A 27,047-nucleotide genomic window follows, 5' to 3' on the forward strand; every position below is an offset into this window, starting at 1 on the left:
GTATCCTCTCTCTCTCACACACACACACACACACACACACACACACTGCTTCAAGTTACCTTTTGGATAGCAGACGCTGATCTTCCGCGGAAACCCTTCCAAAAAAAAAGATATACAAATCAAATCAAATTATAACAGGACGGTGAAAGGCTCCCTGCCGAGGTTTTCCCGAGGGGCTACAGTATGGGGTTCTTCGAAAAAGGAGTGTACAGGTTTTTAAACGGTCGGCAACGCGCATGTAATATCTCTGGCGTTGCAGGCGTCCATAGGCTACGGTGACTGCTTACCATCAGGCGGGCCGTATGCTTGTTTGCCACCGACGTGGTATTAAAAAAAGGTGATTTTTGCAAATGCTGAGAAAGGGTACGGTCGATAACATATTGAACTGATATCGAACACTAAGATAAACGTGACACTTAAAAGTGGCGGTGTGCGGTGTTACTCCTACTTCTACGGCGTTGACGCGGGCGATGTCACTGTTTATTTCCTTCATTAATTTACAGTGACATTGACAGTTGCACTGACAGTGGTTACTGCCATAATTAGTCACTAATTTAATTAACTATTTTGAAAGTGAAATGCTTCCGTAGTACCTAACGCTGCTGCGGGCGTAATCCGAAATTGCAGAACGCTTACATTGTAGTTTTTTTTACCAAATCTATATATCCTGTCAAAATCCGAAATTAGAAGCGTTTAAGCCATGGTTACCTTTTTATTCAATATACGAGTAAGACTAAGCAACGTGGCACCTAACGCACATTAAAGACGCGCCCTACATCTGCCATATGAAAGAAAATAGGTCGTAAATTAATAGAAGTACGGTTAGAAAACAAGGACATTAGGTATATACCTTTATGCTGCGTATATATTTTAGTAGGCACGATCATGCCATTTACCATTCTACCATCGACTGTCAATTAATAAAAAGAAATCAATAATCGGAAGACCCCATTCAACCCTTCGCTGGTACGTTAGCTTCCCGAGCTTCACCACCAATGACACAATGAACTGATCAACCGCAGATAAACCTTATTTGTAACGGGATAAGGTACACTAATTGTCACTTATACACTTATACTTATTTATTCTGTGGCAAAGGCTGGACAAGGTAAGATGTTTACGCTCAACAATCAAGCGAAGCAAGCGGGCCATCAGAGAGCTTTGTTTCACTTCGCGTCAGTAGCATGGAATTACCAAGTATTTAAAGCTCGGAATCTGTTGAATGGTGAATATCGTTGGATACTGACACGTTACGTTTAGGCAACCATGGTGGGCACCTGTCAATTACGACTTTGTGTGGATTTCTGGTTGAACTTGTAAATGGCGAAGTCGACTCGTGAATAATGATAATGTAGTTAATTTACCCTAACTTGTTATAGCGAACCAAAAGTAAATTTTATAGCCCATCAAAATATATTTCGACTTACCCTCCTTACCTACTTACATATTAATGACATAGGATGTACAAATATAACATAAGTATAGAAATAAGTCATTGTAATGCCCTCACAGGGTAGCATTCCTAAGATTATATTTAACACCATGTATTCTGATGAATTACTGTACTGTACATGTATACAATAATAAACAATAAAACAACAATAAAACATTTTATAGTTATTGGTTCCTTTAAACCACATCTCAACTTATAGCCAGAGGAATTTCTGTCGATATAAAAGTTGAGACGAGTGTCAAAACGGACCTTTTGCCAAGTGAACCTTTATTTGACAATAATAAACGATGTGGAGGCGTATAATAACTCAAACATCTCAAACTGGCTAGGTATATAATGCTGATTTCTCCGAGAAACCAGTCTTTTGTGAACTCCAGAAATTCTGTACGTAATGCCTGTAGCAAAGTCCAGATTTTTAAAATTGAAATTGAAAATATTTATTTCAGGCACATATCCCATATTACAATTTGTTATAATTGTAACACATTGAGTGTCGGCAGGATGTCTGTTCGTAGTCACTGAGCTGAGATCGGCTACGAAAACGTTGCCAGTGAATGCGTTAATATTATTGTCTTCGGTTACCGCGATAGTTACTCATGAAATAAAACTATGAACACGGATTATATCGCGTATATGAATTTATAATACATCCCAAAAATATAAATTCAATATACGCGATATAATCCGTTTTCATAGTTTTATTACATGCGTTAATATTGTTTTGATACCACTTATTAATGCGTCCCATAGCTTCCAGACAAGCTCCAATATCGCGCCCATACCTATTAGGTCCAATGGGGGCCTATCCAAAATGACAATCGGTTATCGATAAACGTAAAGAAAAAATGTTTCGGGATGATAGATGTTACAAAATGTCACGTGACTATTTCCATACATTATTTAAGTTTTGATTGGCGTATTCTATCAACGATTGTGATCTTGGCTAGGCCTCGATAAGTAGCTGGGGGGAACTGTCAGTGCCACTTTAAATTCAGGCTTTTTATTTGCCATGTGTGTCGTGTTGCAAGTTTTTATTACATCTGACAGATTTATGTGACCATACTCTTGAATTGAATGAATTTATTCAGAACCGTAGTTTATTCAGAAACTGATTTCAGATACATATGAATTTTATTTATGAATTATAAACGTACAGCGTGTATTTTTAATTCAGCTGAAAAATGAATCGAAAATAAATACAAAGTACTGAACTGATACATTGTGTGATGAATTGTTTTACAATGGATAAATAAGTAGTTAATTTTTAGTAAAACATATGAAAGTTTATTAATTAAAGATATACCCGACGTAAAATAGTAGAAATAAAATAAAATGTATCTAAAACAATTCCATACTAAATTGTTACCATGTTTACGTCAAAAATGTGACAGTTACGTAGGAAGTGGCTCCCTCAATAATTTTCTACAATTTCTTGTCGGACTATAATTACGATTACAGAACAATTTGAACGTGCACCTGACATCAGACCGATATTTTAATGATATTGGAATCATATAAGTTAGCTGTCATTCGCGCGGGCATCTCACTCGCGCTAATACATGTACAGTCACCTGCAATAATATATTACTCTTTGAAGGCCGCAAAAATATGTGACACGCTGTTATGGTTCTACAAATAAGATCGCGTCAGATACTTTTGCGGCCTTCGTTGTGTAACATAGTATTGCAGGTGACTGTACTGAAAAGTCAGAGCGAAATGAACGCGCGATTGACAGCAAACTGATATGATTCCAATATGTTCAAATTGACCTGTTAGAGTATGTTGTCGTATCAAAAATACACGCTGTATATCTGCGGTAGCCCTGAGCCGTCAACTCCCTCTAGCTAGATCGTTTAACAATTGGAATTGCCATGCCCCTGCTACCCCAATAGACAAAACAATTTATCCGTGAGCTTGTTCCTAGTACAACTTGATCTCAAGATTAGTAACAACAATGCGTAGCTCGAGATCTAAATTTAACTGGTATTTCCTACCCTCTTGTTATGAATAACAGCCGGGTGATTCGACATCTGACCTCGGACTCGGGTTGGGTCGCGTAAACAATACTATCGAGAATTGCGATCGGTAAAGAGAAACAATATAGAACAACAAGGACCTAAAGTCGTAAGAACAGACGACTAAGCAATGTGCTTAATTTGGTGGAAGGTCATTGTAATACAGTAATAGGTATACATTGTAGGTAGGTAGGTAGGCATTGACATTTACCCCCTTATTCATAAACGTCTACTAAAGTTGAGAAGCCGCTAATAATAGTTTGTCCCTTTCCATCATACCCATACGTCGGAAAGGGATAAAGGATTATTAGTGACTTCTCAACTTTAGTAGACGTTTATGAATAAGGGGGTTAGAATCTACTACTTATAGCCTCCTGAGTCCCTGAATTTTGAATTAAAATGAAATACAAAAAGGTTTTGAAATTCAAAACTGTAATAATGACGTGGAAGACTCAGAGGCTAGAAGAAATTAGAGCGTTCTAGGTATTTTAAGTACCAAATTTATGCTATAATATTTTGTATAAATATTTTTTTACTTTACACAACGTTTTTTTTGTGTAGTAGCATAGAACTACTAGAAACGCGATAGGTACTTACTGAACGTCTAATCCTCTACATTTATCGCGAGAATTTCGGGAGAACTTTGCTAAGCTATCAAACCATTCGAAACTCCATTTCAGATTTAGAGCCTACTATCGTCTGTAATCAATCGCGAGCTGCGTCAATGAAAATCTGATATTACGAACTTTGACAGTTTTATATTGAATGATGGATTTTGGAGTACTTTTTGAAGTTCTAACTTTATGTTTAATAAGTCGTTTACAGGTCATTTTTGATGATGTAACACGCATTTAGGGCTGCGTAGATGAACATTTTGGGGTTTATTTAGAAAACGTGTACAGTCGCCATCAGATACATCGGAGCGCCCGAGGTGCTCAAAATGTCTGAACACGCACTCTAACGCCTTGACAATAGAGGCGTGTTCAGATAATTGTGAGCACCTCGGGCGCTCCGATATATCTGATGGCGACTGTACATGCCAACTACGCTTGAGAAACTAATTTGATAATAATTATCAAAACCATCTAAATGTGGCCCGTTGTAGAAAAACGACCGTCCTAAATTCACATAACTGCTCGCTATAATAACTAAACTAGAATACATAAATATACGTATACACAGTATCGCTTTATATATACACTGTGAATTTTGTAATAACTGGTGAAGTGCTTGTGAAAGAGCCCTTGAGCAGCCAAGCCAACCAGTCCATAGGTGATCAGAATAATTTATTACCTTACTTTAAAAAATAGTTCAAGGGCTCTTTCACAAGTTATTACAAAATTTACAGTGTATATATAAAGCGATACTGTGTATACGTATATATTTATGTATTAGTTCAGTTATTATAGCGATGTGTTAGCCTTAGGAATAACTGTAACGACCTAAAAAAGGAGCAATTTATCGGAACTTTGTTACAGTACCAAACACCGCCCGCGGGCGATCAATCCTGCCTCGCAAGAACAGATAGCCACTTTATTCACTTAGAGTCATAAGCAAAGATTTGTGAGTGTAGATAGAAGAGATCTAATGTCTAAGAAAAAATCCTAAGTAGAGATGGGCCGAATATGGACTTTGCCGAATACGAATATTCAGCCGAATATTCAGTTCAGATCATCATATTTCTATGGTAGCGGCCCCCTTTTTAAATATCTATCGTTAAATTAGAATAATCACAATAATTAAGCAGTGGCGCTAGTGAGCACGTTGATGGGCTCTGAACATTCTTAACACATTGAGTGCCGGGAACTCGTGGGGAACTCTACAAAGCGGGAAAACGCTGCGATCGGCTACGAGCGTAGCGCTACGAAAACGTTGGCACTGATTCAGTGAATTTAGTTAAATCGCTACGGTCATCTTTGCTACAGCGGAAAACTGCTACGGCGTAGCATTCGTAGCAGACAAATTCTACGCGATGAGAGTAAAATCTATATTATATAGCCTAGCAAACCAATTTTGTCATTGTCGCGCATCTAAAAAAAAATCGCCCAAGTGCGAGTACCATTACGCAAAAAACGGCAAAAAAATCACGTTCGTTGTATGGGAGCCCCACTTAAATATTCATTTTATTCTGTTTTTAGTATTTGTTGTTATAGCGGTAACAGAAATACATCATCTGTGAAAATTTCAACTGTCTAGCTATCACGGTTCATGAGATACAGCCTGATGACAGACAGACGGACACCACCTAAAACGCCACCTAAAACCTCAACGCCCCACGGAAGGCCACCTAAAAGCCCAAAAGTAAGTCGATTAAACCTGTTACGGCGAAGGCCAGGCTTTAATCCTCAGCCTAGTCACGTGTACGAGTTATACAATCCCTGAGGGCCTACCGCAAAAAATAAATTAAAATTTCGTTATCTACCTCTCTTATGGCTCTTTCACATTCGTGGAATAGAGAGGCAGATAATGACATTTCGATTTTCGCGGTAGGGTCTCTGGACTCCGGTTGATGCCGTACGCTGCGTGCAGCGTCACATTGTCTGTCACCGTCGGTCTGTCATCAGGCTGTATCTCGCGAACCGTGATAGCTAGATAGTTGAAATTTTCACAGATGATGTATTTCTGTTGCCGCTATAACGACAGATACTAAAAAGTGAACCCTTGGTGGGCGAGTCCGACTCGTACTTGTCCGGTTTTACACGACTGCCCAAAAAAGGAGTGTATTGTTTTTATTTAAATTTAAAACAGACTTGAAAATGAAAGTGAGTATTTTATTTAACTAAGAATTTTCCATTACAACTCATGATAGGAATGACAGTTTTTAAACACCGGAAACGGAAGTAGGTAAAAACTAAATGTCAGTGTTACCACTACTAAAAATGCAACACAAAAATGCAATCGTTCTGACACAAGGTTAATAAATAAATATAGTATAGAACATAAAAAACAGGTTCACACCTAGCAGGGGAAATTACCTTAAAGTTCTTAAACAAGCGTATATACGAAGGGTGTACCCTTCCTACGTAAAACTATTACACGCCGCACTCACCGCAGCGCAGGGGCGAACTTACAATGGGCGGGTACCCCTATGATTAATGGTAAGGGTTATTTAATATCTTTGTGGGCGAAGAAATGGAAAATGCATGTTATCTTATGATAACATTTTTATAAAACACTTTATAGTGGGGGTGGAGGTAGCTGGGTGCCTAGCCAACGTGCCAATTGTTTATGCTCCGTAGCGTAGCGTAGTATTAGTGGATATAACCAAACAGAGACGCCTTGTCTATAATTGTCTGCACAAAAAAGTCTGCCGATTTTTGCGGTGGAGGGGGATTGTCAAATGTATACGTAACGTAAAAATAGCAATGTCAGATAAACGTCAGTCCATACATTGTGTTGTGTAACACGCCTGTTAATGGCTACTTCGTTTGGTTATATCCTGTAAGAGCGTAATCATCTCTCTCTATCACTTGCGTTGTCAGTTGCGTTGCTACGGAGCGTAAACAATTGGCAAGTTGGCTAGGCACCCTGTAGTGCCTGTCTGTATACTTATATTAAAAATACCACAAATAAAAAGACATTTATTTTCGTTTTGTTACTTGTTAAACAATACCGGACAATCCTTCAATTGGCATACATTCTCTGACCTCTGCCGATGAACAGCTGCCAGTCGCCTGGATCCAGTACCAAGGATAGTATAGGAAACCTGTCATTATCATGTACTATTTTCGATGCTCTCCGTCTATATTCCTCTCCACAAACACATGTTCGCCCTGACGAACCTACAATACCACAGAATAACTAATAGTACTACCGTACAGAAAATTCACTCCTTCACAAAAGCCAGATTTAGGTATAAAATTATACCTACACTCGCCGCCTGCAAGCAAAATTGAAACTTATAACCGCGCACGAACCGTGAATCTTCTTTGCGCGCCGCAGTTTTATGACCGAGCTGTGAAGGTTGTTACTTGACAAGTTTTTGTACCTATACCTACTGATTTATTATTTTTAAGATAAATATGTAGGAATTACAAACGTTGATTCTGTAAAACATAATTTATTTAGCCGGAGATAGTATGTCTGATTCTCACGGAAGTAGGTATGCCACAGAAGTACTTATTCCTTTAAAAATATGTCGGTCAATATAGCCCGGAATTAGAAATAAATGTTTTTTCTGCTTCCTTGTTCTTCCGTTTATTCAGACATCCGTAATTAGAACATTATCTTTTATACAGATTAGATCGCGATTTAGGTTTTGAAGCCATTCCGTATTTTCAATTTTGCGCGAGCGCCACGTGACACGACTATCGTGCGAGCCGAGCGGCAGCCCACTGCCATACACCTCACCGGGCGGTGCGCCGGCCAAATATACCTAAACTGCGCAGTGACACCCCCCTGACAATACAATACACACGTCAGCCCCAAACTCCGACAATGACGGCATTGTATATCACTCGGAGCGGACACGTGCTGACTAATTGCGGATTATGACCTGCATTCATTTATCTTAGGGCCAGGAGGCCTATTCTGTTTTATAATTAGCTAAGGTTTTCATCTGACCTTAATGAGATGCCATATTAAAAAATGGCTTACATAATTATAATGATTTCGCCTATAGTTTGTCAAAGGACTGTCTCATTTCAAACATAGACAGAGTAAATCATACTATCTTTGTCTTACACTAGTACTAACACCCAAAAGAAAAGGATGAGTATCGTTTTTTTTTGTTCTTGTTTACTGACAATTTGTGGTTTGAACAACTACTAATTAATTATTTATTAGCTGCACACTTCCACCTTAGTTCACTGCATAATAAACTATCAATATTACACCTTAAACAACATTTATGAGCAAAACCAAATAAATATTCTAGAGACGATTTCGCCATTTTGAAGTTCAACCGAAATTCCAAATATTATACAATGCCGATATAAGTAACTCCTATCGACGAGGCAATATTCACAGTACTTTTCTCGTAAACTACCCATAAACTCACGAAACCTCCATACATTATGTTGTACGTTGAGAATTTCGCAGTTTCGTGTGGTAGACGTTATTTATAGCCGCACGTTCGTGTGTGACTACTGGCACACATAATGATGAGGTTCTCCAAATCATTTATACTTACTAAGCTTGTAAATTCCGAATTAACAATTATATTTATCAATGCTTGTATCGTATCATAGGTACTTGTTGAGTGGAAAACTACTTGGAATAGAATATATGAAAGCATTAGAGAAATAAAAACACTTGATATAAAAACGCATTTAGTTATAGTTTTTAACGAGCTTTTCAAAAACTTATTTGAAAGAAGATTCAAGCAAGTTATTAAGTTTTAAGCGAGTTAAATAAAGCTTATGTATATTATAGTAAGGTTTAACATAACAACCCGTAGCAACTTAATAAATACAATGAGGATATAATAAGATAGAGCGGTACTGTCAATGTAAATTTTGTAACCACTCTAAATTCACTGCCATCTATCGACATACTTAAAAACTAAAAATGAAGATTTATAAAAATACGTTAAAATGTATTTAACATATGGATAAATGATTTGTTTATTTGCATTAATAATTTTTATATGATTTTGACCCATGTTCTTTCACTGATATGCGTTAAAATTATAAATAACAAACGAAACCGTCAACGCCCTCTATACGAGTGTAGGCCAAAACTAGTGGCGCCATCTGATCGAGAATCAAATTTTCGTGATTTTCGAGGCACGTTTTTTCCTTAGACTGTATCCATCTATTACGGAGTTATATCTATCTTTGATAAATATAAATGAGTACTCTAAGTTTACTTATTTCTTTACGACGAAAGTAATTAACTCTGTTTCTCTGTCTGTAGGTAATAGTCGATATGTTGCATTTTTAGTTTAACAATTATATCAATCTTGTACCTACCCAGATATGTATGAAGCTTAATCAAATCCCACACGGGTGGAGCCACGTTTCAAATAATAGTAATAATAAATCGTCAAATTTTATATTAAGTATTTGAAGCACTAAAAACCGAATATTTTTGCTATAGGGAATATTTCGCGAAACTGCGCCACTACCACAATCTGAGGGTCTATCGTGAAACAAGAAAATTTCTTTATCTAACATCTCTGTCACTCTTGCCTCTTCGAGCGATAAAGAGGCAGATAGCGAATTTTCGGATTCGCGTTTCCCGGTAGGTCCTCTGTAAGCAAACCGCATTGATGCATCAATGTCATATTTTATTAAATCTAAAAACTTGTCAAAAACCTGTTAAAGGTACAGTATGTATAAGTTACTCTATGGTTTACTAAAAATGCTAGTCCTGCACTCTGGTGGCAGAACATTGCAGTAATATCCCCTATTCAAGGCAAATAACGATGTTCTGATATTTCGTGAAACGGAAAGCTCAGTCCGGCTATTGGAAATCCACGGTACACCGGCCTCCTTTAGAAAGTGACTTGATATAGGATCGATGTAATAAGCTCTATTGCCGACAACGCCAACATATCCTTCCCATAAATAGATCCGTGTGATCAGTGGACGCAGTTGTATGATAGTTTCTGTACAAAGAATATCGACATCCTTTGACACTACAGTTAGAATTCTTAAGGATTGTGAAATCTTAAGTAACGTAACCTAATTATGTATGTATACCCTAGACTTTTCGTTCTACCAAAGAGGATACAATAGGATAAAGCGGTAGTGTCATAGTAAATTTTGTAATCACAGTAAATTCAGTGCCATCTATCGACACACTTTAAAACTAAAAGTGAAGATTTATAAAAATACGACAAAATGTATTTAAATATGGATTGTTTTTTTTTATTTGCAGTAATTATTTTTATATGATGTTGACCCATGTTCTTTCACTGATATGCGTTAAAATTGTTAAATAACAAACGAAACCGTCAACGCCCTCTATACGAGAGTAGGCCAAAGGTAGTGGCGCCATCTGATCGAGAATCAAATTTTCGTGATTTTCGAGGCACGTTTTTTCCATAGACTGTATCCATCTATTACGGAGTTATATCTATCTTTGGTTCTACTTAATCCTCTTAGACCGCACCTCAAAACTGTCATCCTCAAACGTCGCTAAAACCTTGAGCCATCGGTAATCCGACAGCCACCGAAACTAATCCGATAAGGCGGAATCAACTTGGAGCGTACTTCGCCGGATTTAATTATACTTCGTACTGCACTTAAACTATTACAATCGGTGCAGATTGCGACTTCAACAAATATTGGGGTGGGGCCTTTGGTATACCTATTATATTTTTATTTTAACACAAAAAAGCTAAGCTAAGCTTTTGCACCGTCTTGGATAGAGTGTCATTGTAAACGGCATATTTTCATAGAAATTTGACATCATGATTTTCACATTTCGATATTGTAAATGGCGTGCAGAGTTAACTTGGTCAGACTTTAGTTATCCTTGAAGTCAGTGTAATAGGGAATATTACGCGAAACTCTGCGTAAAGGGCGTCATTAGCACAAATCGCGAAACAAAAATCGAAAGTTCGGTTTCTGCCTCTCTATCACTTGCATATTCGATCGATAGAGAGGCAAATAACAAAATTTAGATTTTCGAATTTCGCGGTAGGCCATCTGTAAACAAACCGCCATGATGCATCAACGTCATAGTGAAAACTTGTCAAAAAACTGTTTAAGGCACAGTAATAAGTTACTCTATGGTTTTCGATAGATGCTAGTGCTGCACTCTGGCGGCAGAATTTTACAGTCATACTCCCTATTTAAATCTAAATATATGAACGGTAGGTACAGTAAAGTGAGATGCGCCGAGGCTCATTTACCAAAGTCACTAGTTTAATGAGTTCATCATTTATTGCTAAATTGCTATAATATGGATACACGATTACATAAAATTGGCTCTATAATAAATTGCATAGAAAATTTGACATATGTATTTTTAATATCTAACATATACATATATATACATATATCCTATTCCTGTGTTAATAATCGTGAAATCTATATTCTAGTAAGACCTAAGATCAATTTACCTGTATTATTATAATAATTATAATCGATGTACCCGTTACATCTCATTAAAGTGTCAAAAGATCCTCTACGAGTTGGCCACGGCTCCGCGCACGCCTCCCAAATGTCCGGGACACCAGTTCCGTGATGGGTAAAGACATAAAAAATATACAAAAAGAAAGTTGTGATGTAAATAACGCCATTATTAAATACACCTACGCGCCCTTTGTAACGTTACCCGTGCATTAAAGCATGTACAATAAAATTGCGTAGGTGAAAAAGGAGAAGAAAACAGCTTTCTATAAATATGTAATATCGTGTGACGTCCATTAGTGCAGGTGACATATTAAAAACGTAGCATAAAGCCACTCTGCGACTATAAAATGGAAAATAACGGAGGATATTTAGAAAGAGGTTTGGAGTGCGAAATGTAATTTTTCTAGATGTGTATGGAATCATTTTTAGACTACAAAAGAAAACCATGGAGCCCGATTCAAACGTATCAACTGTGTTATGGTTTTGATCTTGTTTTGATACGACGACGTGAACGCGAAATGAAGTTAAAGCCATGCGTATAGTATGAATCTTCTCAAATGATTATTACGCCTAAAGGGGGCCCCACTGACTATCAGTCCGCCGGACGATATCGGCCCAGTTAGAACAAAAATTTGACAGTTCCGAACAACATACAGGCCGATATCGTCCGGCGGACTGATAGTCAGTGGGCCCCTTAAGACCCTAATCGGTTAAACAAAAGCCATTGTTTATTTTGTGCGAGCGGTCGGCCATTGTGTTTGAGTGCGTGGCCATTGTGTCTGAGCGCGTGGGACGCATTTGAGAAGATTCATAATGTAAGATGCACGCCAACCACCAAGACGATCGTCAAGGTCGTGTCAAAACCAGTTCAAAAACAGAACACGTTTTTAAATCTGAATAGGGCTCATGTTTTCAGTAAAGCTACCGATATAATAGGCCAAGTGGAAAAACACCACATGGCTTGAGAAATGAAACCGTAAGTTTTTTTGTCACTGTATCAGTAATATCTGTATTATAATAATTATTCTACAAAATTAAATGACCTGAGCTTTTACTTATTAATACATGAAATAGAGTTACACTAAAAAGAAAATCACTGAAAACTAACCAAACTAAGGTTCGCTTGAGGAAGGTATTAACCACGAGTATTGAGTTGTACATACTAACCCCTTAGTTTGTAAGTTCTACTAATAAAAATATGTGTCCATGTGTTACACGAAATGAAAATATTCATTCATTCATTAAGACGTTGAGTAATTCCTTGTATGTTGTAGCCCCTTTATCCAAGGTTAATAGGGATTATTAATTAAAAGCACCTGTCGCCCTTTGTCCTCGACTTATAACATTACAATTCATTAGATGTTAAAGCCTCTTCCGAGAAAGGCGCCGAACCTACGCAGCGGTGCGACAAAGCACTCCGTAGTATGCGTAGTGGAAACAAACATTCCAGTTTTGAAAGAGACACTTGTATTTTTCCGGAATAATCTAAATAAATTGAGTACGAGTACCGATTAATACCGATTTTCCGTTACCCGTAGAAAAATAATAATATCGTGGCCCGCGATGCTGTATCGCTCGCGTATTTGTGTGTGTGTTTGTATGTATTCTGCGTAGTGTAGCGATGTTTTGTTTCAATTAATTACACAAATGGACTTTTAATCGCATTGTAGTTGCGCGATGCAATCATGAAAACACGCGACACAATGTTTATCCGTAGACTGATGGATGAAATCCGAGTATACTTATCAAATTAAAACTATAATAATCGGTGACCTAATAAGTAGGATCCGCTTTAGCAACCATCAGACCAGATTAAAATTATTTCAAAGCAATTTTTATTATTTCTTAATTGTAAGTGATTATTCAAATTAAGTAGACGGTTAATTAAAAATAGACAAGGTTTTTAAAGCTCAGAAACCGGACCTCTAGTGGGTGTACCCTACAGGAAAAGGGTGTAAGGAAAGGATGTATCTTCTGTATAAACATCTTAATCTCTTAATAATTATGGTCTCTCTATTATCGATTAAATAAACTCGGTGTTAAAATATTTTAATGATGTTTGAAGCGCTCATATCTATGTCCAAACTTGTCCTCGTCATCATCATCACCATTTTCAGCCCATTATCGTCAAAATTCATCCACCTATTACTTACATAACTTATTTACGATACGAGCCATCTACTTCTCCTCCTTACCCCAGAGGTCTCTTTTAATTTGCCAGCACTTAAAGCCGAATGTGTACGTAAAAATGTGTTCACACTGTGCTTATTACGGCGCACACGTGACGTGTCTTCATGTCTTGCCACTAGGGTTACTAAATATGTAACAATTTCTGAAGTCCCGAGAAACGTCCAAATTTTTACACGAAATTCCTTACTTATAGCATGTTACACGCTTACTTTTCCATAAAATTCATCTAAATTAAATGAAAATATGTACAACTTTTGACAAATGATTAAGCGCATTTGGTTCAGAAGCGCATTGTAATATGCCTACTTGAATAATAAACTATCTTTATCTTAAATTGTTTCATGATCATCTAAAAAAGCCGACTAAGTCGACTTAGTCGGACTCGCGCACCGAGGGTTCCGTACTTTTTAGTATTTGTTTTTATAGCGGCAACAGAAATACATCATCTGTGAAAATTTCAACTGTCTAGCTATCACGGTTCATGAGATACAGCCTGGTGACAGACAGACGGACAGACGGACAGCGGAGTCTTAGTAATAGGGTCCCGTTTTACCCTAAAAATTAAAAAATGAAAGCAAGACATGAAGAATACAGTTTTTCATTTTATAGGTACTGAGCCAAGGATGGTTAATTGCAATGTATTTCAACTTTCTGTATTTATTTATAATACAAGGTGTACAAGCCTGATCGACCTCTAGCCGATACTCGCCCACATTCCAGACTAGTAAACACTTCAAAGTTTCCCCTGACTTGTTATATAAAATCTCAGCGTCTGGTTGCCCTAGCGACTCGACGCGAATCAAAGTGTCGCTCCAATTTGCTAAAAGGCCTCGCGGTGAGCCAGAGCGGAGAACACTACGTGACACCTCTGCCCTTATATTCCCATTCAACAGGCTCGAGAGAACCAGTGGTGTCTGACCTCGAGATCCCTCACAGCTATGTGTAATCGGAGAGCGTATTTACACGGGCTAGGATAGTTGAAGTATCACGTCTGAACGTAAACACTCCCGAGATGATGTGCGGTTCGGCCGTCACTTTGAATAAGGCTTTTTTTCCCATGACATGCCTGAGGTAGAACGGTGAAACTGTGATCTTCGGTAACGCTGATCACAGTTGTCATGAATCAAAGCTTCTGTGGCGCCGCAACTACAACTCATTAAATCTCACTTTTATCCCTCTTTTTGGAATGAAAAATACCCTGTAATAAATACACAGTCACGTTACTAAGTTTCAACATGCCGAGTTTTATTCAATTTAGCTCTGTAGTTTTTGCGTGAACGATCGATGATTTCGTCAGGTGGCTGAATATATCGACGATCGTGGAGTGCCGCTCGTGGGTAGGTACACGTATAAGTTCAAGCCTAAAGGCTGTCAAATGTCTTCAGACAATGACAATTCAACGTGTATTGTTGGGCCAAAAATAAAACCGTCGTTGCTTATCACCCAGAAATGTAGGTAAGAAATTGTCATTGGTGAAAAAATTTGTCAAGTGGGTGAAATGGCCCCGATGGTGACCTGTAAACAATTGTGGCAATTGAATAAGTAACATGAAAAAGAAAATGTTACATAACTGGGGGTCAGGGTAGATGAGATCTAAGAGTTTCTTCGTAAACCCTACGAAATACTAGACAAAGTTTCTATACAGCCAAACAACCGCTGTACAAAGCCAATTACTTCGGATATCTGATACCACAATTTTTCTTTTTTGCGGGGGTAGTAGTTAGATACGCTGGTATGTAGCTATTTATATCTAAAACTGTATTTGAAAGCTAAGCATTGATTGTATCACTGTGTAAAGCGCATACCCGTACTTACTTCCCTTCAAAAGTGTTCCCGTACATAACATATTTGTCACGTACGTAGTACTTAGGGTAGTTAGGGTGCGTTATTCTGAAAAAGAAGTTGTTAGCATACGAGTAATTTGACTTGTGTATCGATCTGATAGACAGACCAATCAGACCATCGAGACAACCAAAAATAGGAAGCTTAGTAATAATGTAGTAAATACTAAGTAATTTGGTTAAAACTAAAGTGAATGTTTCCTTAAATGCAATATAGGAATGCAAGAAAAACACAGCTCCTGTCTGGAAAGTCTATTACTTAACTGCAGAGAGCTTGGTAAACTTGCACGTACCTACTCAAACTCCTTTTAATTAAAAACGCTGTTTTAGGGTTCAGTGTAACTGTGGAATGGAAAACTTTGATTTGTAGTTCTTTGCCGTTCGAATCAGGATTGTAGATTGGAGTTGGGGGAGGGGGGGGCTTATAAAAAATTAAAACAACGAACAGCATACATTTAAATTTTACAGGGTTTTTTTTATACGGCCAGGCATTTTTTTAAGGATATGGTGGAAACATTCGCTGTCAACGGGTAAGTCTCAGTCTGTCTGTAGCTCAGTTGGTAGAGCGGCAGCCTGGTATCCCGGAGTCGCATGTTCGAGTCTCGCCCGAGACAGTGAGGTTTCCATTTTTCCTTTGTTTCTAAGCATTGTTGTATCGTTTGCAGACGTTTCTGATTACTACTTATATCGACCAGGGACCGTGATTCGCATAGAGGTAGATATAATAATACGGAGAGGAAATGGCCCCTCCCCCATTTGACCGAACGAGATGCTCTTATGGAACTTTTAGTATGAGTATCAGAGAAAGCGGTATTATTGTTTGTCCTTGGCATAGTCTCACTTTTCCTTTCTGCCTACTTATAAGAAGTCCCAAGTGACGTAGACGTTTTTTGTTGCCCACCATTTTCATGGTGGGTATCAATGAACCCGACCAAATTACATAGGTTGTTTTTGGTATGTTATCAGGAATGTTAAAGCGTGTTTTTAATTTCGTCGCATTGCGTATGTTCTGTCCCTCACGGGCGCACGTGTATAGCACATCCATGTAATGTTTTCGAGCTCACGCTCACTGTTGTTTGTTCACGGGTGAACAAGATGCATGTAACTGCGTCGAAATATCGGGAGCTCGAAAATAATACAAAAGGTAATCACGATCCATATCCCTGTCGATATATATGTCTAGTGAAACTAACCGTGAATCATTCAAAACTGTTTCTGATTGAGTAATACAATAATTAATACTTCAAGATGTCGTCTAACAAACATGGAACGTACTGTCCGCGCGCCATTTCCGTGCAATCCGAGGTCGAGGAAGTGGGAGGTTGTGCGCCGCGCCCGTACGTACAAAATGACACTACTCTGTCATGACGCCCAACATTCCTAACATTCCTCAGCCGTGCACGGAGTTCGCGCGCGGACAGTAATTACAAACATAAGTGCATCGCAAATTAACCTCAACACGTCGCTTCGCACGGTCGAAATTTTAACCGGTTCTAAACACCGGTTAAAATTTCATCCTCTCTCAAGTCATTTCGGTCTCTCTCAAGTCTCTCAACCTCACCTTAATCGCTAACATGTATAGAAACTTTACAGCGAAGTCCCGTCAGAGAAGTAGTCAAAATTATTGTTAATACAATTCGCAACTACCATTTCTCCCGAGTTTATCCTATATCAAACTGTATGTAAGGGCGCGTGGGAGGGACTGTCTTCTACGTAATGAGAACATATTTATTCACATTATCAGACACGTGAGCACGTGATAGATCAATTCGTCTGTTTGCGTCACTTTGTCGCGTTGGATTGGGGTTATTCTTACTCAACCTGTATAACAAATTACAGACCCTATCCATGCATTGCTATAATATGCAAAATGCTCCAGAAATAGGGTAAACTCCATACCGGGCGCCTGTGTACGTTCAGTGAAAGCAAACTCTGCAAACTTGTTGAATGGAGATCATTATTATTCAAGAGATTTTCTTCGTGAAAACTTCATGTTTCGAAGGTATGATTACATGGTAGATACTCAAAGGTTACATTTGAATGGTGACTGCAGCGGCGCGACGTTACTATTGCAGCGTTAAGGTCACGTTCCGATTACTTCCAACTACATTACTTTCGCGGCGTCGTTGTTGCCGCCACTGTATCTGTCCATTTCCAACATTCTGACAACACTGCTGACTGCAATCTCAAACTTCTGGGTGGCGACGGCAACATCGATTTTGACATTTTACTACAGTAATGCCGGTGATTGCATTGCTGCTGCTGAAAGTATCAAAAAGGTCATTTCATCAAGACATTTGACATTTATACATAGTAGTGTACTTAAAAAACACAAATCAAAATATTTAATAAAATAATTCGATTTATTTCCAAAACTTGTTATTTATTGTTAGTTAAACAAAACTAGGCATGTGCATTTGGTACGAGTATTATATTATACTTATTTGCTGCTGAGCGAGCTGATTATTCGTTTTATTATAGACGATACGAATTTTCTCCAGAAAAAACCTGTTTAGCATAAAGTATCCTCTGCCAAGCCAGCTTTGTCAGAAGAAAAAATCGCGCAATTTGAAAAATGTAGGTGCAAAGGGGCTATCTCCCATACAAATATTAAATTACGCGCCTTTATAGTAATTGTAGTTTTCGTTTCTAATTTGTGATTTTGTCTTCAGGACGGCTTCGTGCTCGTGGGCTCTGTGGCGGGCCAGCGCTACTGGTCGTCCATGCTCTCGCTGGACGCCCGCATAACCTGCGGGTGCTGGACGCCGGACGACGGGAGGGTGTATCTTGGAACAGCGTCGGGACAGCTGGTGGTTATGGACGTGCACGGCGCTATGGTGTCGCAGGTGAGCTGGACATGCTAGACGCACCTGCTGGACGGACGACGAACAGGTGTATCTTGGGACAGCATCAGCACAGCTGGTGGTTATGGACGTGTACGGCGCTATAGTGTCGTAGGTCGTAGGTGAGCTGGACGTGTTAGATTAGACGCACCTGCTGGACGGAAGACACGCAGGTGTTCCTCAGCACCGCGTACGCGCAGGTGGTAGCCATAAACGTACACAGCGCTATGGTCTCGCAGGTGAGCTGCATATGCTGGGCGCACCTGCTAGATGGACTACGGGCAGGTGTATCTTGGGACAGCGTCCGCGCAGCTGGTCGTCATGGATGTGCACGGCACTATAGTGTCACAAGTAAGCTGGACATGCTGGACGATTTGCTGGACGCCGGACGACGGGCAGGTGTACATCGACACCGTATATTTTGATGTTTGTTCCTCCTTTACGCAGAAACGGCTTAACGTATTTCAATTTGACACATATTGGCATGGATAGTTTGTACCTAACCTAAATAAATAAATATATTTTTTTATTCCGAAATTCAAGGGAGGCAATAGGAGTTGCAATCTAGTACGATAGACTTCGACGCGGACGATATCACGAGTTGAGGCTAGTAAATAATAAGTATTTAGTGACAAGCTAACTGGTAGAGAATGCCTTGTAGCATTAAGTCGGCCTTTTGTACATTTGTATTTTCTTTTGTGCAATAAAGATTAAATAAATAAATAAATAAACTAAGTAGCAAATATACAGTAGCGTAGGTAGCGACAGCAATATAACCCCGTAATAATTGGTTTCTATTTTGAACATCAGTGACATCCACTACTCGTATCCAAATAACTCCAACCCGCGTCACAGAGCTTAATTTGCGATAATGGCTTTGATATTTCGATATTTTCGACGCCAGCTCGCTGCAGAATAATTAGCCTGTTTCAAATTCCTAAATAGAATCCAGGGCTTTACGTATTTGTGGAGTTAGGAACATCCATTTTTTTTTTTTTGTTAGGAGGGAAAAATGCATTACGCATACCACCCGGGTGCGGGGGGTGACCCGAATGGTTATGTGGGACTCCCGTCTAGGCTAATGAGGCCCACGGTGTACCCACTAAAAAACCCCCCATATGCCGCCTCGCCGCCCGTCGCCGCCGTGGGGTTACAGGAACGCTTGCGCTTGTCATCTGCGACCCCACCGGCGGCAGCCGCCCACGAGCGCGGCTCCTTCGCGAATGCCCGAAGGCCCTTCACGCTAGGCGCGCCAGATAGTAAGACGCGCCTTCCTCCTCGGCTTCCATTCTGTATCGTAGCGGACCCCCCCGAGCCCGCCACAAGCGCCAGGAATTTCCCCGGCGCCCGGCGACAGATCAGGTCTATGGTTCTGCCGCAAAACCACAACTCGGCTGCAGAGGACAGGGAGAACGGCACATCGTAACACCGACACTCCTCTTCCTCTGCAGCCCCACCAACGCCGCTACAGCGGAACGGCCCCGCCAAGTTCGCAGGGGATAGGGAGAGTGGCGCATCGAAATACCATCACTCCTCTTCCCCTGCGATCCCACCTCGGCCGCCGAGGATAGGGAGAACGGCTTACCGCAATACCGACACTCCTCTTCCTCAACGGTCCACCTTCGGCGCATCACAAGCGGGCTAAACCAGCCCACTTGGAGCGTCCTCCTCGGGCCAGCCCGCGACCCAAACAGGCCGGCCCTGGTTGCCTCTTCGCTTCACCGTGGGTGACCAAGCCACGGTTACTAAGCCCCTCCACCACGACAAGGTGAGCAACCCGCGGGGGGAGGAACATCCATCTAGATCTAGACTGATTTATACCTAGTCTGTCTACGTCTTAGCGTAGGTATTACCTACTTCACTAAACAAGTATTCGCATTTTTTGTTAAAAAAATCTTGCTGGTCGACCGATTTCTATGGAACTGATTGTAAAACTGGCAAATACTTATTATCTTGTTTTCTTACCCAGGTAGCAAAGTGACGTCAGCGACGTACAATTGACGTCATAATGACGTATAAATGCTACCTGGGTAAGCATTATATAATTAATAATGGGTACGAGTACCTAAACTTATCTCAATATTTCCTCGTGATAACTGAAATAAATAAAGAGACGTGGGCAAGTTCGGCAGTTATTTTTCTAATCCTAAAGAAGGGAGTACCTTCACAGCAGTTGTTCTTCCTTTTCCATTCTAAGAAAGAAAGACATTTTGCGAAAACTCAAAAACGGCTTAACATGAGTTCACTATAGTTACCATTGAAAGTAAAATAGTTATTGAAGCATAATATAGAACATTATGCAGCAAAAGATATCTATAGGGACGGTTAATCATTTGTTAATAATTATACAACGCATGAAATTTGTCTTTCACAAACTACGAAGTTTCAAGCCCCTAACTGAAAAAAATTGTTCTCGATATAATCCCTCTCAACACTTAGATTTTCAAGTACAGTTTAAAAATGTTTGCTCCCGATGCAAACTTCATTAATACAAACTTTTCTAACACGGTGCAATCAGATTTCGTCTATTTTAATATAATAATGCCCTTTTACCAAGTTTCATATTCCTACCTTAAACGGAAACTTGTACTACATATAAACTTACATCCTCTTTTTAATCCCCTTAGGGGTTCAATTATTAAGAACGTTGAAATAATTTTTTTTGTAATATTATTGTGGTGTTTTGCATGTGTGCGTCCGCACGCACACAGGCGCGGCTACTTGTACTGTACGAATACCAGTAATAAACGAGCATCTATCAGAGCCGGTTGTTTCACTCAAGTACTTGTAAACACCCCAGTGGCGACGATCCGCGTGTTACCCGCGTGTGCATTTAAAATAAACAATTATAATAGAAAGAAAGAAAAAGCATTTATTAGCACAACATAACAAGACTAAAACTAGAAATAATTAAACAGAATGAGGTTGCGCTAAATGGGCCTTACTCAGCTTGGTGTCACGGTGTGAGCCAACATGGCACACTCCGCGACGCTGATTTTCAGTAAGGCCCAGTAGATGGACTAGTAAACACAATGTAAAAAATAAATAAGGGAAAGCTTAAATACAAATAACAATCAAATTACTTAATTAAAATTAGCCTATAGTCTAAGTCTTATGAATGTTCGTGTGTATGTATGTATGTAATTGTCTATGCGATTTGTGTGTGAGTGACTGAGTGTGCACGGTTGCCTAAGTGTTGCATTTTTGCTTAGCCAGTATGAATTTACGGAGGTGAATTTTAAAGGTGGACACGGTAATGGCTACTCCTACTACGTCTACTACTACTTTTATCGGAAATTTAAGTCATTTTGACCATAATACCCAAGAATGGGAAATTTTCAGTAGTCGTTTGGATCAGTTCATCGTTTTAAACCAAATAAAAGATGACATGAAACGGGCAGTGCTACTTACACATCTGCATGACGATACATACCGGCTATTGAAGAACCTTGTTAACCCGAAAAAGGTAGAAGAGGTCGGGTACGACGACTTGTTGAAGGTGCTCGACGGTCATTTTACTCCGAATGCCTTTCTAAGAAGTTTCAAAGCATTTGTAATGGTTTCAAATTTTCAACCCCTTTTTAACCCTTTTAGGGGATGAATTTTTAAAAATGCTGAAATTACTTTCCTTTATAGGTGGATACTAACCTTATAAAAACTACCCATTGTGAAAAATTCAGCTCTCTAGGTCCAACGGTTTGGGCTGGGCGTTGATTTAAGTGAGTCAGTTAGACAGTCAGTCAGGACTTTTACGTTTATATATATAGATATATATATATGTATATATATATTCGGCATATTTTTCAATGTTCGTATTCGGCCGAATAGTTCGGTTCCAAGTACCGAATATTCACCGAATAAACACATTCTTTATTAAAGGCGTCCGCCTGCTGGCGCGGGTGCACTTCAGCGGGCGTAATTAGGACGGTAGCATTTTTATATCCTGTCACCATGCCTGTCACGTTCTAACAAGTATATGTAAGTGCGAAAGTGACAGGCATAGTGACAGGTGATAAAAATGCAACCATGCTGACACCGCAGGTCAGGCATAAGACGGTTCCGTTGTTTTCATAAACATTCCCGGTCGGTCCAGAGGGGGAGGGTCAAAAACACGTGCGGAGTGCAAAATCGCAGATCGCGATCCTACATCTTGTTTTTAGCGTTTAGGCAGTTTAAGCCCAACCGAATATTCGGTTCGGTATGATCTGAACCAAATATTCGGCCGAATATTCGTATTCGGCTAAGTCCATATTCGGCCCATCTCTAATAAGAAGCTTCAGCTTTATCTCACTAAATCGTCGTCATCAATTCTTAATTAAGTAGGTATATCTACGTCCCTCTGAGCTCTTAAACAAATATGTATCAAAGTATTTCCGCTACAAGTGGCAGCTTACGTACCTAGCTTACGTAGGCCGAACAAATCAATGTACGAGCGTCCGCAAACAGATTTACGGAATTGACTTTTTCGCCCGAAAGCAAATTTGCGCTACCCTAATATTTAGTTTGACAAGCTTGCCACTAAATCGTAAACACCTAAACTAATATATTGAACGACAACATAAAATCAAATGGAATTGGATATTGACGATATTGTATAGCCCGATCGGAGCTGATCAAAGCTTAATATCGCCGTTTGAAAATATCTGCATGCGAACAAAATTTAATGAACCATTTGAATATATTAAAGCCGGTATAAGTCTGCTCTCTGATCTTGCATTATTGTTAGGGACGCCACGGTCACGTTATGCTGGTCGTGCATTGGTGGTGGTTTTCAGACCTTAGGAAGGTCTACTGTAAGAATAAAGCTATCAGTTTCAACTTGTAATTTTGGTAATTTGGTAACTCTGCTGAGTATATCTACATACAACAAAATGCAACGTGTGTATTTTACAAAACATAACTAATTATCGACTTAATAACTTAAATATTAATATCAGTACCTAGGATATAATTATTGCACTAAAGAATAACTTACAGTACAAAAGCGGACTTAATGCCATGAGGCATTATCTACCAGTCAACCTTTAGGCAAAGCAGAGAGATTGTGAGCGGTGCTATTTACTATAACAACAACAACAAAATATATTAAGGCTGTTCCATCGGTTTGCCGCTATCACTGTCACATTTCGCAAGAAAGAACGGGAAAGATCATGCGCGCCAAGTGTCCATTTAGATTCAAGAAAAAAGTACTGAAATTGGCAATGGATAGTTAATAAGAGATCATAGGCATAATACCTACATAGTAGCTATTATTGTGAAATAGTATTGTTAGTCGTTATTGCTTTGTTTATTTTTGTTTTTGTTTCTGGTTTTTTTTTTTTTTTTTCTTTACTTTGGCTCTTTCTCCCTTAATAGTCATAATTTTGTTTGATGAGCTTGCACCTAGTGTTAGTAAATTGGTAACTGTATTTAGTACCCTAAGAGTAGTTTAAGTGTAGTATATTTCCATTACATGTTTTAGTGAGAGCTGTTAAGGGAATAAGTGAATGTCCTTAATGTGTATTTGTAAACTCATCTCCTGCTCACTTATTTCTGTTTGCTTTCCAAATAAATAAATAAATAAATAAATAGATCGAATTTTGTAGATTTTTGTTTATTTTAAAGATGCTGCCTTACAATATCGAAATTCGAAAGCGGTCAAATTACTATTTAAGTTAAGATTGTTTTTTCTTCTTTTTTTTTTTGTTTATAGTGTCACATAATAAATAACCGAGTAAAGTTGGATTAAAAGTCCTAGTTAGAGGTTTAATTAATTGTATCAAGCGAAGTGTCATTATTTTATTCGTGTATCGGAAGCTTATAAATTAAAGATAATATAATGAAGAACTACATACATTTTTTCTACGTCTACGAAACGTCTCTTAGAAAAATATGATCATATAAGGAAATTTATCGCCTTCTGAACGCGAAGCGCTTAGTATATATTTTTTCATGAATCTAGTATAAAACTGGATTAGGCATGAGTGGTGGTGGAAACTGTCAAAATAGTCTGAAACTGTCAGGATAGTCGTATGTATCTTTCAGTAGGGTAGGAGTCGCAGAGAAAACTTTATTATTGTTTGTCCTTGTTACAGTCTCAGATTTTTATTAAATCCCCACCGTAAATTGGTATGGTTTATGGTGGGCTACAAATCTGCTGTTTTTTTGTTGATAATTGATATATTTTTTAAGGATCCTACCTTCTATGTTTTTTTTATGATATTTAAAGAAACGAGGCAAACCAGCACACGAATCGCCTGACGGTAAGCGATTACCGCAGCCTATAGACGCCTGTAACACCTGGGGGGTTAAGTAGGTACTACTTATAAAAAACCTCAATATCTTACGTGACGTTATTGTTTGTGCAGGCCCAGATATTTGGAGGGGGGGGTATAACGTCCATGGCGTGGTCATGCGAGAAGTTCAAGATGGAGGAGGGTGAAGAGGGGGGAGAAACTAACGGCGGGCACGTGCTGGCCGTTGCTTTGGGTTAGTATCTGGGAAGATAAAACTCGAGGTGATGGTGTGCATGCCGGGCCAGTAACCTGCAACTCCAACCCCAGGAAATTGGGTAGAATGAACGTGGAAGGCGACCGGCAGCGTCGGCGGCGGCAACCCGCCTGTGCCAATCAACGTATCATTCTACTTTCGAGCTACGTGTAATTGGAGACCCGCTCTCCCCACATCCCTGCACTTATTGCGCAGTGCACATCCTCCCGCTTCCAAGGTTCGAAAGCGAGTGGGACCCCCAAGTAAGTGATGGCAAAAGTTATCAATTAATTTGTTTGATAGGATGTACCAAGCCAACGCGCACTCGGGCCACCCTGATCTAGTTGTCCTGGGTCTCTATTGTTTCTCATAAAGTTTTAAGTCGTAATGTATTGTTTGTCCGAATTTTTGTTAGTCATAATTTGGTTTTTTCTTAGAAACGCGTAACTTTTCAGGATTGCCTTAAAACAAACCTAACCTGACCTATATATAGGATAACCAAAAGCGCCTTCAACGGAAGTCTCGACCTAAGCCGTCCTACGCATATACTTAAAATGAACAAGGGAAGCTTTATTGTACACAGTGCGACCGGATATTTAAAACAAAGTTCGGTTTTGCGAGCCATATACGTGCTCATCAGAGGAGTTTGTAAAGGTCGCCGTTGTCGGACACGACATGGACGACTATATATAGGATAACCTTACGAAAATCCTGAAAAGTTACCGGTTTCAGAATTATGACTAATGATAATCTGACAATGATTACATTATGACTTTCGAATAATTATGTCAAACAAAGGGACCTCAGTTGTCCTATGTGCTCTTTCACTCAGAGCTGAATAATGAAGAAAAACTAGAGATAAACCCTCCAAAATAAAATAAAAAACACTTTTCGGCACTTTTGCTGCATTTGTATGCATGGCGTACCCAGATGCAGTCAAGGCCCAAGTAATTTTAAAACTAACACGGGACTTAAACGCGTACAAACTTACGTTTATTTATGGCCTGACGTTTCGAACGTGACGTTACGTTCGAAACGTCAGGCCATAAATAAACGTAAGTTTGTACGCCATTAAGTCCCGTGTTTGGGACTTCCGGTTCGAGCGCCATCTTGATAGTTAGCATCGTGATTAATTACTTTGTTTTTTGCTTATTAATATTGTTTAAAGTGTAATATCGATAGCTTATTATACAGTAAACTAATGTGGTAGTGTGCAGTGAATGGAGAATTAATTTTGAAGCGCGTTTAACCACCATCTTGGAGTCAACGGCCGGTAGTCCACGTGCTTCTTGTAAAGACTAGCTATCGATTTACAAGAGCTAACAAATCACCGTACACTGTCTTGTACAACCGTACAATTTTTGTCGTTTGTAAACCTCTCAATACCTTGATACTGGCGAAATAGTCCCACTGGGCTGAAGCCATAATTTTAAAAGAAGAAGAAGAAGAAGTCCCGTGTTAGTTTTAAAATTATAAGTGAAAATCGTGTTTAAATCAGTAAGGCCCAAGTAGTTTTAAAATGTTTATTTCTACGTATGATCAATTACGCAACCTAAAGGCCAAAAATCTTTGCCTAGAGAACAACCTACCTCAAAGTAGTTATTCTGAACCTTGACACCGAAGTGAATTTTCTAGGTGGTTCTCTTTAGACTATCCCGATCTTATACTAACTTCTATTTTGTTACAGGCAACGGCGAAATAGTGTTACTCCGCGGACACGATGACATGACCCCACCACGCTTGCGCACCGGTATGCGCGCGACCGCGCTCGCCATGGAGTGGGCCAACTCGCGCGAACTCCTCGCCGTAGCCGGGACCCTGTTGCCCGGTGAGACACCTTGCCCTTCACTCCCCATAGTGAGAGTGAGCCCAAGAGGAGCTACACTCGCCATGTTGTGGACCAAGTCGTGCGAGCCTCTCGCCGTAGCCGGCACCCTGCTGCCCGGTGAGCCTCCTTGCCCTTCACTCCCCATTGTAAGCTCAGCAGGAACCACGCTCGTCATGGAGTGGGCCAAATTGCTGCTCGCTGTAGGCACCTGCTACCTGGTGAGACACCTTGCAATAGAAAACTTTGTAGCCAAAAATGATATTCATCGGGCTGCAGGCACAGGTGTAAGTACCTCCACATGATACACAAACCATTTTCAACTAACTACTTACTTTTAAAATTCTACGTATCTTCAATGTTAAATTGGTCGCATCGATATCTTAAA

The 27,047-nt window shown here is 39.4% G+C and overlaps 1 protein-coding gene across 1 annotated transcript in view; it reads left to right on the forward strand.

The window, feature by feature from the left end:
- The window catches only part of LOC134743527 (tubby-related protein 4), a 70,629-nt gene that overhangs the window by 22,422 nt on the left and 21,160 nt on the right, over window positions 1-27,047 (forward strand). The window contains exons 4-6 of the mRNA XM_063677016.1: window positions 18,196-18,369; window positions 24,714-24,834; window positions 26,522-26,662. Of these exons, the coding sequence (XP_063533086.1) occupies window positions 18,196-18,369; window positions 24,714-24,834; window positions 26,522-26,662 (436 nt within the window). The remainder of the gene's footprint in view (window positions 1-18,195; window positions 18,370-24,713; window positions 24,835-26,521; window positions 26,663-27,047) is intronic.

The sequence above is a fragment of the Cydia strobilella genome, chromosome 8 (assembly GCF_947568885.1).
Source record: "Cydia strobilella chromosome 8, ilCydStro3.1, whole genome shotgun sequence".
NCBI lineage: Eukaryota > Metazoa > Arthropoda > Insecta > Lepidoptera > Tortricidae > Cydia > Cydia strobilella.